The sequence below is a fragment of the Labrus bergylta genome, chromosome 9 (assembly GCF_963930695.1).
Source record: "Labrus bergylta chromosome 9, fLabBer1.1, whole genome shotgun sequence".
NCBI classification, from domain to species: domain Eukaryota; kingdom Metazoa; phylum Chordata; class Actinopteri; order Labriformes; family Labridae; genus Labrus; species Labrus bergylta.
This window is the reverse complement of record NC_089203.1, coordinates 14,766,869-14,784,371: the sequence shown is the minus strand read 5'-3', so window position 1 is coordinate 14,784,371 and position 17,503 is coordinate 14,766,869. Positions and strand designations below refer to the sequence as shown.

Here is a 17,503-nt window from a genome sequence, read left to right as displayed (position 1 = left end):
ACCAATAGGCTATCTGGCACTCCCATGACCATGTTTCTGAGTTGGTCTCTGAGTAATCCTGTGAATATGTATAATGATCAAATCTGCTTTCACAGGAGATCCTCCTCCATCCATGCATGTGATTGCTTTCCCTAACCTTGACCATTTCTTAGGACGCCGTCTCTGCAGTTCAGGTGACGCAACACACCACTGCACTACCCTGATGGCAGAGTTTCACTCAGAGTGTGATTACCACCCATTAAGTGCGGTGCCACAGCATTGTGTAGAATGTAATTACCCGTTGTCCCTCTTAGCTTTACGGAAAAGGACTAGTGGTACAAAAAGGTGCTACCATGTTCCTCTCATCTGTTTGGTATGTTGACATCTTAGGCACGCCACATGTGGAGTGTAGAGCCATTGAGTATGTCACACTGTGCCACACAATGGCATCAATTTCAGTCCTCTGCCCTCCACAACACAAGGAAACTGGGCAAACTATCCTTCTGAGGGAGATTCTGAGACAAATCTCACAGGACCAAACAAAGATAGTCCAAGGGTGGCTTAGTGGCCACGAGCTATTCTTGGAAATGCTTGCACATTCTTTCCACACTAAACCCTTTGCTTTCTACTCTTCTTCAGGAATAAAGGACTAACACACTAACAGTTGCAAATATTTCTGGCTCCCTTAATGCTTTTCTCCCTGTAGCTCACTCTTATACAATTAATCTGGAGTACAATATAATGACAAGACGATAATCAGGAACGCAGTGCTGAGGATGTTCTAAAAAGAATTCCCTGCAAAATATAATACCACTGCAGTCTAGGCAAGAATTTTATGTCGTGGAGAGGGCAGATTATATGATTGCAGATGATCATCATAATGAGCAGGACATTTGGTTGATGATTTTAGTTATAAACAATTCAGGACACTGCACTGGAAAGGCCTTGGCAGTGGGAGTCTTTAAAAATGCAAATTGGTATTCAAGGCAGACACGGACAGCCACAGTTCTGTTCCCTCCAACCCAGTGTGAACTTCATTTGAGAGTCCGTGATGGACTTGTCATTTCTGTCTTGCACCATGCTCCAAATCCAGTACCTCTCTTTACTTATTATGTTTAGGGTTTCCTCCAGAGTGCTTGCATCTCCCTCTTTAATTACACTTCATTTGTAAGAGCTCATGTCATCTCCGATATTCATCTATCCACTGAGCACAGAGTGTTGTCTGAACTATAAATGAAGGATGCATGATATTATCCTACATGTATAAATTTAGGGCTGACTCCATTAGGCAAGGGAGAATATTGCACTGCGGTTTAATAAAGCATCAATTAGATGATGAAGGAAAGCTTCTCCTAGGTTTGCATGAGACATCCATTAACATAATATAGTGCATTCATTCTCACTTGCTTAAATCTACCATGTTCAGCACATGTAACCTGTTGCTGGAAATTGGACATACATTATATGCTGTGTGTGCATTTTGTACTGTGAGATATTACTATACATGGAGAAAAGCTCCCCTTCTTTAAAGCTTTCTCTCATAATGAAATAGAACATTTGGGCATATTAATACCTAGTATGAAACATTGTAGGCTTCTTAGTATTTTCCACTCTATGGAAAAGTAGGTCAGTTTTACAATATGCACTTCAGTCCTATAGTAATATAGCAGTTTTACAGGAGAAGCTATAATGCAGAGCTGAATAATATTTGATGAAAACCATATGGGATAAAATGGAGCAAAGACAATATCACAAGGGCTTGAAGATTAAAAAATAGCAACTAATCAGACCTCATATAGAAGTTGGCTTACTGCAGACACAGCAGTGTGTAAGGGATTCATCAATAATTTGTGTGCAGTTTGTTATTCAGCTTGGATGTGATACATCCCTTCATTGGGGCTTTTGAAAATAAGTAAATTAAATCAAACTTTCTGTCCCATTATTCCTGTAAGAAATTATTTCTCAAAGATTGATTGCTATGGTGGTCTCTGGTTTGTCATTGTTCTGATCATCTTTATTTGACTAAAAGCCATTTTGTGTTATTAACTCTATGAAATAAATTTGTTTACTATTGGACTTCCAGTATCATAGGACTCCTATCTTTCACTTCCAATATCTTTCATTGATTCACAATCAAACTAAAATGCTTTGTACAAGATGGCTTTTAGTTTAGACAAGAGACTGTAGACACACAGTTATATCATCGATCAAAGTCCATTTTTAGTGGAGTGAGTCTTTCAGGATCTTTACTTAGATATGCAGCATCAGATTATCTTGATTATTACTAATCTAATTATAGATGACAGGCATGAAAATTCTAAAGGAATAGATCAGAATATGAAAAAGTATGTACCCGACCTTGAGAAAAGAGCTTTAGATCCACAGAAAAACACCCAAGACTAGGTAGAAAGTGTGTAACTATGGAAAAAGATGCGTGTGAAGCCTAAAGTTTCAAAAATGTTAATGATCAATTTCACATAGGACCATAGCTCTTGCCCTGTGGCACATTATCAATGGTAATTGTGAACAATCTCCCCAAACAGTTATTGTGTTCATTTACACCAACACAAGTTACAATGAACTTAAAACCAAATAAAGTCCCTGTTTTTTTTTCAAAAGAGTCTCCCCTGAATATCATGGCTAGTATCAATAGCAAGTTAACAGAGGCAACCTCAGAACACAACAAAGAACATTTTCAGTTTTGATTTTCTGTGTGTCTGTTTGAGAAATGGAAGAGGAGACAGCCTCACCTTGACCAGCTCGTAATGTTGGATCCCATTGATCCCTACATCAGGGTCAAATGCTGAGGGCACAGGGTATCGAGTGTTGATGGCTGTGTTCTCTGGGATGGAGATGTTTATAACAGTTGACTGGAAAAGTGGTGCGTTGTCATTTACATCCTCGATCAGGAAGCGGATCTTGACCAATCTGAAGATCTCGTCGGGCAGCACGGCCACCTCTATCTCATAGTAGCAGCGTTTCTCAGCGAAGACCCCTGAGCACAGCTTCTCCCGGTCGATTCGGTGATTGGTTGTAAAGATCTCCCCCGTGCTGGCCTCCACCCTCACTAAAGGCACGTCACCTGTCTTGTACACAGGCTTGAACTGCAACGGAGAGGACAGCCTGATGTTAGGGTCTAGGCTGAGGTCCAGGTCCCTGCGCAGGTTCCCGATGCGGACGTTCTCCGGTTGCTCTTCCTTCACCGTGTAGTCCCTCTCCTGGGCCAGACACAGCAGGACCACGCTGGCGAGCAAGACCACCAGCACATGAGCCTGACCTGCTAAGTCCATACTCAAAGGTTGATGGTAGCTTCCCTTCTACAGCAGCAATTCTGCCTCAAGAGAGCCAAGAGAGTAAAGATAGAGAAAAACAGAGGACACATGGTCAATGTGAGAATTATAAGGCATTCAAGTACTGCGATTATGATTACTATTTTTTCTCAAGGAGAGTTATCAACTTGACCTATTCATCCTAACTAGCTCTGAGTCCATGTCCTTCACAGTATCTTTGAGGTCAAATTAACTGCAGTTTTACACAATTAACCTTTGATGGCATCTATTGAGCAAGCCGACAAGTAAAAGGTTAGTAGTTCATGTATTCCATCTATCCGCTTCATCCGTTTTTAAGTATGAAAGCTGTTCAGTTTGCTGTTTCGAGTTTGCTAGTGCTTCAAAAATCTTTTCCACAAACTAGTGTGCAGAAAAATATTCAAATCTGAGTCAATAATGTGCAGCGGTGACTTCATAAACTGCACCTCACTAACAGAGTTGAGCTGATTTGAAGGCAGCAGAATTGAGCCTTAAGCATTGGTGCTTCCATGCATGAACACACACAGACACACACACTCTCGCAGTCGTATTGCTTGACAGCAGCTATTAATGGACAACCTCATTTGCTCTGAATGTAAACAATTGAGCTCGCAAATATTTCATGAACGCCCATGTGTGTAAACATTCGCAGTACGATAAGAGCACTGTTCAGCCTAACTGCCGTGGAAAGAGACAACAGTGTGGAATAATTTATTGCAGGAGCAGCCATCAGTCAAATTAGTGAAATTTAATCATAACTTCATTACATACTGATGAATGTGTTTTCTCCAACATCAAATTTAAATAGCATACAGTTTACTGCTTGTCCTGAAAGATTCCTTTGATGAAACCCTTAACAGAAAATGCAGAGCAGATGGGCTCACCATCAGTTAACATAATTCATTAATAACACTTTGTGTTTAGTGCCACTTTCTTTGATGCTGTTGTTCTACAAAATCGTTCACTGTTTTAAATGTGCGAGGTCTTGCCAAAGGGCGATAACCTCAATTGCCAAAACCCAAGTAGGTCATTGGAAGATGATGAAGGAGTCATATTCTGCAATGCCCTCACTGCCAGTATATGCTAGCATTAAATATTGACTGCTTTCCACCAGCTAATTAGTAGGTTATTTAGTCAGTTGTAAGGGGAGCTATTTCATGTGGTTTGCTGGCCGGCTTCTTTGACTTATTCATTTTTTAAATATATTCCTGCATATATTGCATATTTTCATGGCTCTCTGTAAAAGGCTTGGTCACAGGCTTTATGGGCTTTTTTAAAGAGTGGTTGTAATGCAGTGCAATTATAAAAGCATGTTTATGTTTAGGAGATGTAATAAGTATGACAACAGACTCGCATCACTAGTCTTTGAGTTGTTTTTAGAGTGCGGTGACGTACTACCAGGGCAGAGCCACCAACGCACAGCCATATTTATTTCTCATTATAATACCAGTGCCCCATGTGTATTCCAGCGCAATATATTTAACGACTAATATAATTTCATTGCTCATATCCCCCTGTGTGTTTAGGTCCACCAACCCTTTGAATGTTTATCAACCTCATATGATTTTCCCAGAGATACCGGCTGGTATTTATTAGGCAGCTGCCTTGAAATTTAACGTCAATTTCCTTCAACGTATGGCAAAAGTGTCTGAGAGCCATCACAGAAAGCATGTACAGCTGGTGCTGAAATTGCATACATACCTGCAGCAACTAGGGCCCTTAAATATCTCTCTGGGAACTGTAATATTTCCTGCTTTATGAAATTTCCATCCGTCCATTTACAGGAGTCAAACAATAGAAAAAGGTATGACTACCTAAACTGCACTACAGGGGTCCTCTAAATTGGCAAGGCAACAGTGTTCATAGCCATTGACGCTCCTGGCCTGCCGACAAAGGGGAATTGATTAAAAACAAGAATTTAATTAAGCAGGTTTTGAATCAGCAACAATTGTAAGGCATTCATGCAGCGTGTAAAGACAGATATCTTTTCACACACTTCATAAAGCAGTCACATGAGACTCATTAAAGAACAGTGGCACCAAAATAAAAGCATGTCTGACATTGTGTCAGTGTGAGAGTAATTCATTTTAGAGATATAGCGCAAGAAGCGTTGTGGTGCCATGTCAAAATATTGATGAGATATATGACATTAGTCACTGTGACACACTTTGCTTTATAGTGTGCCTCTTTCTGAGTGAGCAGCGATTGCTTTACTGGGATGAGCGCGGCACAGTCCAAGGCTGAGCACGCACAATGCATAATGAAGTTTAAATTACATCCTTAAATGGGATGTGATTCGCCCAAGTGTAAAAAACAGAAAAGATCAAAGCGTGATCTAGATTCCCTCTCTTCCTAGTGAGTGACATTAATGTTCAGGATGAAGTGGTGGACTAGCTTTGTGGCTCAGAGAACATGCAGGAGAAGAAATGTAGCAACAAAAAGGATACTTTGACAATGCTAATGCCATGTTATGAAATCAAATTTAATTTGTATGTGACATAAAAAAAAAATAGATGTATAGGAAATGGCTATAACAACCTATTTCTTCCAAAGAGGAAGCTAAAACGCTACATTTAGCGACTTTGAAATTGTGTAGGCATAAAGCAGGTGTTAATGTTCAACACTAACTTGTTTATTCCTCTTGTCTTTTACCTTAATGTGGGTTATTGTTTTATATCAGTGGCTTTTAACATTTCATGACGTTTCACTTGTCACAACCCTTTATAAACCTGTCCATGAGGGACAGGCTAGGTGAGAGAAGGGATTGTGCTGGAGGGGGAAAAAAAGTAAGAGGGAGGGAAAGCGAAATCCTAGGTGTCAGTCAGAGTGTCTCCTTTGCTTACATTTCACTAGTCTCCTGAAATGCTATTTTGAGCCCCAGACAGCAGGTTGAATCCAGTAGGCAAACTCAAGCCTGCCTCTTGGGAGACACAGAGTGAAGAGGAGCAGGCCGGCCCAGGATCACTTTACACAGCTGTGTGATGGACAGGCCTTCCCGGTGTTTGAATCGGCTGAAGGTAGCAGTGAGAGAGGAGACATACAGCTGCTGTCACCCTTTTCCTTCACCCCTAAAGATACCATCAACTGAACACTTTCAGTGTAGTTAGTCTGAGGATGGGACCCTACCACTCAAAGTCATTTAACTGTCAAAAGCTGGTTTTCACCACTGTTGTATCTATCAATATTGTCTTTGGATCCAACAGAGATTTTCAAAAGAGGGCATTGGTTGAAATAATATTTTCGATTGTCTTGGGCTTTTTCTTTTTTATCAGCTTTAAGGATCGCTGACAGCCTGACAGACCAGGTTTCTGTCAAGATCAGTCAGTTCTTTTTCTGTCCACACAGCCTGAACAATTCTCTTTACAAGGCTGAGGAATGAAAGTTGTTTTCTCTGGGGAAACTTCAACGATGACTTTATTACCTAAGTTACACTGGAAAGTCAGAGAGTGCATGAAAATGCTGTTCAACATAAATGGCCTCTTTGACTATGTTAAAAATAGACCTAATTGTGATAAAAGATGTATATTCAAGTTCAGATATTACAGAGCTAAAGTAAGTCTAGAGTTGCCCGGCTGCTCTTTACAATTTTTATCAGTTTTTATACTTCTTGGGTATACTAATAAAGTGCTGTTGTTGTCATTTTTGCTGGGAAATATTTCTAACCTCCCCTGCATTAGCAAGATGATGAACTAATTGACAACGTTGTAATCGTGGACCTCAAGAGGGCAGTCCACACATGCGACTGTAACTTGAATGCTAAATAAGTGTGATCTTTGCGGTGAAGCTTTACGTCATCTTTAACTTTTATTTTAAAAGCAAGCATATTTATAAAGATGTGACCAAATCTGAAATTGTGGACACTTTAATTAATTGCTACAGAGCTCTTACAATGACTCAAAAACATTTCACTGCAGCTTAAAACTAATTACTAAAAAATATTTTCAAATTTAATAACACTTAAACACAATGACAATACACAACACGGAAAGACTATTTTCATTTGGTGCTGAATTTGTGATTCTTAACATAATGGATTTTGAAATACAGAAATTTAAAGTGGGTTGTCATATTTTATTAATTATCCTTTGTAGGCAGTGAAAAGTGCTTTTCTACCTCTGCAACATTGAATGGTGAATATCAGACAGATTTTCAGGACAAGATCTCTAAACTCAGGCTGGCTTTAAAGATGTACAGATTATTTGAGCAGGATATCGTTTTTAATATAAAGTCAAAGTGACCGTGGAAGAGAGGATTTGAAAGGACTTTGGATGTGTTCTAATGGCTCCAGTGTTCAGCATTTGAAAGGCTAGGACTAAAAGTAAAGTAAGAAAGACAACAACTTTGACAACTGAATAGCATCTCTCTGGCTTTATGTTAAATCTACAAACTCACGAGAATAAACAAAGGTTCTATAGGACTGAAGGAAAGGTACAAGTGAAGTAGAATTTATCCATCTAATTATTTAATAAGTGGAGGTCTGGTTTTAACACCTACTGTAGTTCAGGGTGTTGGATCAATTACCCTTTATCAACTGGTGGTTTTTATATGCTAATGTGCAGGAGTGAATGTTATTAGTGCAATTTTTTTTCTTTTTCTATTTTTATTTCTATTACAAATCACACATTTTTAGCCTGCTTTCACAGACTCACTCTTCCTTTTTCTCATACTAATGCTTCAGCTCACAGCAAAAATATATCCCACTGCTCACCTTGGGAAGCTTTGCATTACTATTTGATTTAATTCTCCAGCAAATATTGAGTTCAGAGTGCCTTGTGTGTGGGGTGGAAATTGACCCAATAATAATAATAATCTCTTGCATTTAGGGCAGTTATAACATATTAGGAAGCCAAACAACCAACTGTGGCGGCTAATCTCCCGGCCAGCGGGGACTACTGAAGTACTCCTGGTGGAAAGCATCTATTTATTTTTCTTTATTTTTTCTTGAAGTCTGAGCGTAAACAGACTGACAGACCCTGAGGTTATGTTCTACTGTATGGCATCTGAACCGCTTGACCAGGAGCGCGCTGTTACCGCGCACCCACGCACCGAGCCTCAGCGGCCAAGCTGCTGAGAAACCGAGAAACCTGCACCGATAAAGTCCCTGCAGTTGGATGCTCTTCGAAAGTAGGCCTATCTATCTCGCGATCAGCGTTGAACAAGATTAAATGACGCCCGAAGTCGTGACCAACCGCGCAGTTCATATTCATAATGCGACAACTCAGCTTACAGTCTTCAAAACGCACCATGTCCATGGGGTAATTCCTATTTACATCAGGTGCATGCGTGGGGACGCCTGTTATCTTTTTGGAGCAGCTCTAGGAAAACGCACGGAATCAAAATGACCCACTATTGCAACACCCTGATTTATCCAAGTGCCTTCAAGACTATCACTTAATTCTCGCCAAGCTTATGCTGCTCTCAGTAAATATAGCACAGGTCCTCGTCGGTTTTGGACGTCAATTTGATTTTTTACAGACCACATAAATTAGGCTATTGGGCGCTCTCCAGCGTTTCTGAATGCGCACAGGAGCCACACAAGTAACGGCAGAAATATGCTCAGAGAACATTCAGTGAACACACATTTACATCTTTACAGTAAAGTGATGGAAAATAGCATTATCTTACCTTTTCCGCTCTAATATGATGAATAATCAACCGCTTGTGCCGTCGCGTAGAGACATCACTGATTTACAAAAAAGTGCCACGAATTAAACTGAAGTCGGGGGAGAAGGGGGAGAAAGGATCCTCACGAGAAGCGGCAACAGAATGCGATGCAAGTAAAAAAAAAAAACGTTATCCACTACAAAAACTTATCCATGCGCTTAAAAGACAGTGGTCCACATGTGCAAGAGAAAAATATCACGCACATCGATCAACTTAGTTTGAAAAGGACGCTGTAATTCCTGTTCAGATGTCTTGGGCTCGCAATCCCACGGGCGGAGATACGCATCGATCCAAGCAGTTTTTTGTTTTGGTTATTTTACATTAACTTTGTATCCCTAGCCTATTTGCCTTTCAATTACTTTATTTCTCCCAGCTTTAAGAACGCTGGGCCGAAATGTGCACATGTGCGCTGAAGGCGTCTCGACCTGCGCGTAAAACTTCAATCCAAGCGCAAAAAAATTGACTTCTGTTGAAAGACGATAGCTTAAATCTAATTCATTTTATCAGCACTTGATTTGACTGAAGCAAGGATGTACAAGCTCCCCCAAAAAAACTCTTAAAGGTGGGATGCAGCGAGCGCATCTCGCCCCCCCCCCCAATGGAGTTGGATCAAAGTGTGCCTCAGTGCAGCATCACTTACAGGAGCCGGGATAGGCGGTTCAGCGTATCTGTCTGCTAAGCTGTAGATGTCTCAGTAGTATTGTATGAACTCAGTTCCTCAATACTGCCCACCTCTCTCCCTCTCGCTCTCCCTCCGACTGACATCATGGCGGAAGGAGGAGCCAAGCACAGATTTAAGAGCCCCGGTCCTCTTAAAGCCGCACTGCGTTGGAGAGAAGCTTGCACTGACATGTAGGTGGATGGCGGTTTGTGTGTGAGTGTATGTGTTTCTGTAGCCAGGATTGCTTCAGATATCCGCCTGAGAGCAGGAGGGGGGCACTGTTCACTTTTAAACCAGAGCTTTGTTTCTGTTTTTCATTCCCAATTAGGTCCACTGGCACCTCTGAATGGAGATGACGTTCAAATGCTTTTCATACATTCCTGAGAGTGTCAACAGGCCATGGCTGAGCTCTCACCAGGGACCAGAAGAGAAATCAACCCGATAATGGGTTTTTTTAAACTTTTTATAGTTATAGTTATTACATACAAATGAGTGTCAAATAACTCCTGAGTTGCATGAGACTATCAGTTCAGTTTATGCCCTTTGAAATGGTGAATGGAATTTATTATTAAGGTGAAAAATGTCTGGACGGAAGATCATTTATAAAACTTGACAAGGTATCTCCAGTGTCTCACTAAATGATGCTAAAGTTTGAATCCCTTTGTCAGAAATGGGCTAAATGACGTTTAACAGTGTGAATTTGGCCAATAAAAACCAATGGAGTGGAAAAATCAACAGATCTGGTTGAAACTGAAGGGCAAACAGTCACCCATCAATGCAAAATATTGATCCTCTCCAAGATTACTGATCACAAATCATCATGCTGTCACTTTCCTGCTGTTGCAAATTGAATGGGAGTTCCCTCCCAGAATACCCTAAAGTGAATTCTAACAGGTGCTTTTATGAGGGTCATAAAGGGTTGTGGTCGCACAAAGGTCAAACGATCACCACCACTGTGTTCCAACTGATTACTCCTGTCCTGTTGCCTTCACCTCACACAACAAATGGCTCTAACATAGCATTTTAACACATTTAGCCCCCGGCAAGGTTTCATAAACAGCATTCTTCACCTGTTCAGCAATTCTTTCCACATTATTTCATGCCACAACACTCATCCCTGAAGACAAAGGGGCAGGGGAGGGTCAAATGATTGTTTCTGTTTTGGCCAAATTATAATTCGATCTAAAGGTGAATAGTGGGGAAATGCAGAGCCATCCTTGAGTCTAGAAAATGTCAAGTCAGTTTTTTCAATGAGAAAACACAGCATATGAAAATAAATGTTTAACTACATTTTGAATATTGTTCCTGCAGGATTGGTTTGAATGTTTTGGTATAGTTAAAATGATTTTCTTTTCAGCATAAATTTTGACGTCACAAATTACCATATGAACTACAGCTATGTTTGTAAATAATTATTTTGTAACAGTGGTGGAGATGACTGTTTTACCATTTATTTCTTATTTGTGGCAAAATGTCCTTAGCTGTATTGTTGCAGCAGCCTAATCAAAGCAGAAGAGCATTAGTTAAAAGATCCGTACTGTCTTTCTCACTGATTTTGTGCTATAGGATGATTGTGATTTGTGTTTTAACTGTCCTACTATAGGTCATAGTTTACTTAATGAAACATTACTGGCACTCGATATAGACATTGGTAGTATTAAGCTTATGGAGGTTTTGAAGTAGCCGAGAAATGATAAAAGATAATTCGACCTTTTCAAGCTTTTAGAAATAGTTCAACAGTGAAGGCTCTGCCAAGCACAACCAGCACTGACTCTTCTAATGTTAGTCCTTTTTAGCATTAACGTGAAGATGAGCTGCAGATGAATCTTCCATCGCAGCTACAAAAACACATGAACACTGTCATTATGATTCTCATAAGTACTGTGCATGTGTCCACTGCTGGTGCTGAGTGCTCCTTCACCTTTTTACCTCAGTAAAAGTCAGATCTCAGGAATACTGTGATGGACAAACTACTGATAGAAATAACACTGATTGGTCGATCAGTAATTATGTACAGGCTGTTCTGCAAAAGTTAGACAAACAGATGCCAGATTCACTTCAGCAAAAAACACTGTTTAACTTTAATTTTTAACTGGATTGGGTTAGGGTTAACCACAGGGATCCTCCGCAAACTGTTTATTATGGAGGCTATGTTTTTCCTGCTCTTACATAATAGTTTCTTTCTTTTTTTTAACAGCCGCTCTGTGCGTTCAATAGTGTTGCTAAATAATAACATAATTTTCCTGCTCAATACAACGCTTTTTCAGCACAAACAAAATGAAGTGAATTGTTCAAGATAATTTAGCTTGCTCTTTGTTGGTCTTTCAGATACATTTATGAGGAGTTTTATATTTAATGTTAATTTAGATGTGTTAAAGCAAAATCAATATGTAGCCTGCTTACTGTATGTGCACATGTTGAAACCTAGACACAATCCTTCACGTGTTACTGGGACATTTAGGCCATTAGGACTGGGTCCTGTCTGAACATTTAAATACAGTTGTTTCCAACAAACTGTGCCGACTTAGAAAATCAGAGCCAGACATGTAAAAAAGCACGGCATGCCTTTGTTTTTTTAAGATCTGATCAAATAGACCTTTTCTTTAACTTTCTATTGCCTTTCATCATGATGCCGGTTGGCATCCCACTGAATCCGCGACTTGTTATGCACACATGCAAAAGAAATAATTGGAAGAAAAAGCACATTTACTAATATACCTTATCTGGCTGGCACAGCTGGACAGGGGAATGTAAAAGGAAGGGGTTACAGAGCTAAATTGGAGGCTGCCATGTATTAACATCCAGAGGTTTGGAGAAAGGATAGCTTCTCTTCCGACCATTCTAGATTTAATGCAATTCTGTGGTTAAGTAGTATCCTTTCAGCTTAAATGGCATAGCTTGTCCAAAGAGATCACAGTGATGCCATTGTCTTTGTTCAGCAATCCATTGCATTTATGAATACTGGACATTTTTGAGAAGAAAAAAAAAAAATATAAATATATATGCAGTACAAATATGTCAAAGCAACATACCTTACAGAAGACTTTTTTAAAGAGTCAGCTACATTCTTACAAAACATTCTTCTTTCTTATCCATACAGGCTGGGTTTGTATCCATGGCAACTTTCAAGAACCACTGAGATTTACCGCAATGAGTTGAAAGTATGACTATTGCCACATTTCTCTCTTTCTGTTTCTTTCTCTTTCACTTTCTCAAGGATCTCTGGAGTAAGAGAAAGATTTGAGTAAGATGGAGTGGACAGAGCGAGGACAGTACAATATTTGCTTTCACCTTATTGGCAACAGAGGAAGACTTTCAGAGAAATGGTGTAGGAACTCTAGACAGACAAAAGACTCCCTAAAATGAATAATATTTGACTATTTCAGAGTTTGAATAAGCAGCATACATATTATCATCAGGAGCAGGAGATGGGGACGAGGTTAGAGAGGGAAGAAAATATTTCAAGCCAGAGGATTACAGTACGATGTGAGATGGCTAAAAATCATGCATCAGGGTTCCTCTTATCACTATTTTTTCCAAAAAGGGGCCAAAAAGCAGATATTAAGGAAGAAGCCAGAAAGTACTGGAAAGTAGAACTAGATTGCAGACTTGTGTTAGTGTTTATAAGACACTTTGCAGAGTCTGCATGGTAGGAATTTGTCTACTAAGTATCAAAAACTAATGAGAGATGTTATGTGAACTACATTTAACCCACGTTGACTTGCTGTACCCAACAGCCAAAATCCTAAATAATCAAGAGAAAAGTGTAGTTGATATTAAACAAAGAGTATGTAAATTCCGCCACCAGGGGGCTATCAATCAAAACAGTAACAAAAACCGAGTTGACCGAAGTCAAGACGAATGTGCGAAAGCGACCTGAGAAAGATAATATGTTCACAGACGAGCTAATTTATCCAAGTATAGTTTACATGACACTTTTATCATAGCAGCACATACAGCAACATCACTGCAGCTTTTAGTAGCAGTTACTGCTTCCTCATGCAGCTGTCTTTGATGTAACATCTGGTGTTTCCCTGGCAACGATAAACATGTAGTGGCTGTCATGGCGGCTGCCAGAAAAAAAGGGGCGTTACAACTATGAAATTAATGATTTCTCTGGCTTTGATAACTGTTGGAAACATTTTAGCTAACATAAGTACTCAACAAAATATATATACAGTGTAACATAGGTTTATTCCACTTTTTATTCATTTAGATATTATGCCTTTTAATGCTCTTCAAGTGCCACGGTTTTATTAGTGAACAGAACATACAAAATTCCCTGTTATTTGGTGTCAATCAATGACTGACTCTCTGGTTGGCAGCATGAAAAGTTCTTGCTGTGACGACCGCTGTCAATTATATTCTGTCAGATAAAGTTGAAGCATGGCTACAGCAGAATGAGGCTGAATTCATCACTAGGCGCAGAAATCTTGAGGCTAATGAATGGTCTGAATGACATGTATTTGCAACACACCAATTAAACTACAGCCAGCACTGCCAGCCACCGTTATTGTCAGTTGACATGTCCTCACCTAATGTTCCACTGGAAGATTATTTTGTGTGAGAGGATATTGTAACAGTAGAGCTTTTCGTAATGTGTGTTAATATCTTGTAGAAAAACTACTAATTGCATATTCAAGCATTGTACATGTTTCTTTGACTAATCTCTGGTTTTGTCGTGTGGTGTTTGTCCTTGTGATGTGCTAGGCTGCTAATTACTTTTGGCGAGCTAACAAGTAAGGGTACATTATTATCACTGTACTTTGGCTGTTTGTAAGGAAAATAAGACTTTCAATCTGATATCAGCAATGTCGATAAATGATTTATGAGTCCTGTATTTAAAACCCTGACATAATGAGGCCTATGTGCTAGCACTTGACGATATTAACATAAACTACTCATATGCTCATTGCAAACTCAGTGTGATCATGCTATGATGAAGCCATGGCTGGAAAAGTGTCAGTTAATGACAACACGTGTTGGTGTGGTTTTGCTTTGTGTGTGAATTAATAATGAAACAGCAGCCGTGTGTTTCTTTTCTGCTCTGTTTCATGTACATCACACGTCTGCCTTCTGTAACGGTGGAGTACAAGATCAATTTGTAGTGCAAAGAAGAACAAATGTTTCACCTGCTCACTTTTATCTGTCACTTTTGGCTGAAAATAAACACAAATATTACAAATGCTCAAAAATACATGCGGAGCATCAACGGATATCAACGTGACAGTGTTTCCCTTTTAAGATGGATTTCAAAACCATACCAATTCTGCTTTTTGGAAAGCTTTCTCTCTCCTAAGAAGTAACTGACTGTTAAAACAGCTTTTGTCTGTTGTTTGATGAAGGCGATTGTACATGCTGTGGTGATGTTTCCTTCCATCTGTCTACTGTGAAGCAGAGCCTGAGGCAACACTGTCAGATGAGAATGGTTTGCTTGGCTGTATACTGTACATTCACTTGAATAATGTCCCACCCTGTTGTCGGCATTTGCACATTTATTCATTTGCGGAAGAGTTGGGACATGAAATAGAAATCTTCTCTTACTTTCTTTTGATTGCCCTGCTTTCTGGGAGTCTGTGAGCACTGCTCATACAGCTGACATATTCACTTCAACCTTTTGCTATATTTAAAAATATTACAACAGGAAGTCTTTGTTCGATAATGGTTAACATCATGCCCTGCTCACTATGCAACATAAACATTCATTTCGTTGGAACACACGCCTTAAATAGAATTATACTGGCCAGTATCTTGTCCAGAATGTGCTTACAGTAATGCCATAAAGTAGAAAAAAAACATCTGCAGTGAGGAAACGACAAAGGTAACACAGCTAGTAAAGAAAGTCGTAACAGGTTGTGATAAAACTTTCTGCATCGCTAGTTATTTTTATGTTGTAGTAAATTCCAATCAAATGTATACTCAGGTAGACTGTGTTATGAGTGTGTGCACAGAATTGAAGTTAGAAAGAATTTATCTATGAGAAGAATCTTCCATGTTAAACTCAGCCAGATTGCCATGTGAAGGACCCTTTCATAAAAAGCAATTTTGGCCATTGATTTCATTACTTGTACATGAAAATATTTTGGCCTTCATAACAAGTGTTACCAAACAAACCAAAAGTGTAAAACCCGACAGTGTTCACCTCACCTGTTCAAAGAGAATATTTAGTACTTGTTTAACACACAACCTCAAATAAGGATGCCTTTGTATGGTGAAGGTCACTGAATTGATTTTAAATAAACATTTTATGTGGGAAAGATTTCAATCTTAATGTTGAGCCTTTGTGAGGACAGAAACAAGACTGGCCCTGGTGGCAGCAAAAGCAAGTCGAAAATAAATTGAATGGGAGTGAGTTAATGGTGGGAGGAGGGGTTTAAATCAAGCATAGTCTTTGAATTGGAAGCTCTTTTACTTCGATGTTCAAAAGTCCTTATGGTTTTTGCCTTTTCAAACCAGAAAGGAGTGTTAAACCAAGTCACAGGAATGCATGGTCAGATCAATACTTGCACACATTTCTCTTCTCCATCCACTATCTTTTTAGGGTGTGACAGGAGAGAAAAAGAATAGGGCTTCCATAATCACCAAGGAATAATTTTTTGGCACTATTCCTTCCCAGATGGCAGAATGCTTGAAGTTCTTGTCACGTTGTGTTGCGTTTTCCCAGCCTTGAATGGGCTGTGTACACAACCATTGTTTGATGAGTAAAATTGAAGGCAAGCCTTGTAAACTGTGGCTGCCCCTTGCCAAAGACATGGCACTGCAATGACAATGTGTGCAGACATCTTTTTTGCACTCTTGAGACTTCATGCTCCTTAGCTTGAGGCTTATGAGAGGTGGCAAGCTTTATTGTAAAATGAAACTGGCAGCCTCTACATGTAACAAAGCTTGAAACTTTTATAATTGATCAAGACAACTTTATACCATAATGCTTTAGTGATAAGTTGGCAATACTGTTTATGTCTAAGGGCCCTGTCGTACACCAGGCAAAAAGTGTCCTGGCACGCAGTGCAGGTGTCTTTCTTATTTTTCCTCCTGACGTAGTTGTCAATTTAATGCTCAGCGCTCACATTGTTTAAATAGAAAATTGACTTGCACTACTGTTAGCACCCATGGGTGTGGTCAGGCGCAAAGCTGGCCCGTTCCTATCTTGACGATGAGAAAAATGACTGCGCCTATGACCACCTTAGACCTAGTCTAAAGTGTGTGGCGCAGTATGTTTCTGCTGTTTATGGCATATTAAAAAGATGGGCAGACATCAACAAGATCACAATGCACTTCCACTGAGCTTGTTCCACACACACAAGAATGCAAAACAGACAGTTTACTAATACAAGTGCATTCTTTTTTACATTCAAATTGAGATTTTTTCACAGAGTAAGCACAGGAGGCAGTTAAACCTCAGATATTTCTGCCACCACCCCTAGACTGATGATTTGGGACATCTCTTTCTATACTGGAGTGCCTGTCCTTACTTGTATACTTTTAAAGCTTAATGCAAGGCTAATAAAATAGAATGTCTATGTCCAAAGTTTTGGTGGTTTAGAAGTCAGATATGATCGTGTTTTGATGTTTACATAATTTCTTTTTGTAGTTACACATGTCTTTTTCCAGTGAAGTCCACTCTAATGACCTCTCTGACTGCATTATATTCACAAACTAAGAAAATTCAAGTGAAGTCTGAAAGACAACATCATCTACAAAAAGCAGACATATTGATCCAAACATTCAAACAACCCAGAGATACTCACCAGATCTCAGGCTTGCTTTGATATTCTGTCCATGAAAATCCCACACTGGTTCCAACAGCATCTGAAGAATATCTGAAACTTTGAATACATGGCTCAAAACACACAATGAGTAAACAAGCTCAAAATGGTGCCAGAATGAGTAA

General features: G+C 39.5%; 1 protein-coding gene across 3 annotated transcripts in view; it reads right to left on the bottom strand.

Annotated features, from left to right (window-relative positions):
- Positions 1-9,717, bottom strand: part of pcdh11 (protocadherin 11) — a 126,632-nt gene extending 116,915 nt beyond the window's left edge. Inside the window, exons 1-2 of one of the 3 annotated variants that reach the window (XM_065958596.1) lie at positions 8,913-9,717; positions 2,730-3,310 (exon numbers count right to left, since the gene is read on the bottom strand). In XM_065958596.1, the coding sequence (XP_065814668.1) occupies positions 2,730-3,269 (540 nt within the window). In that variant the 5' untranslated portion in view covers positions 3,270-3,310; positions 8,913-9,717. The remainder of the gene's footprint in view (positions 1-2,729; positions 3,311-8,912) is intronic. The other 2 variants (XM_020637110.3, XM_020637112.3) reach the window with 2 other exon arrangements.
- Positions 9,718-17,503: the final 7,786 nt, after the last annotated feature.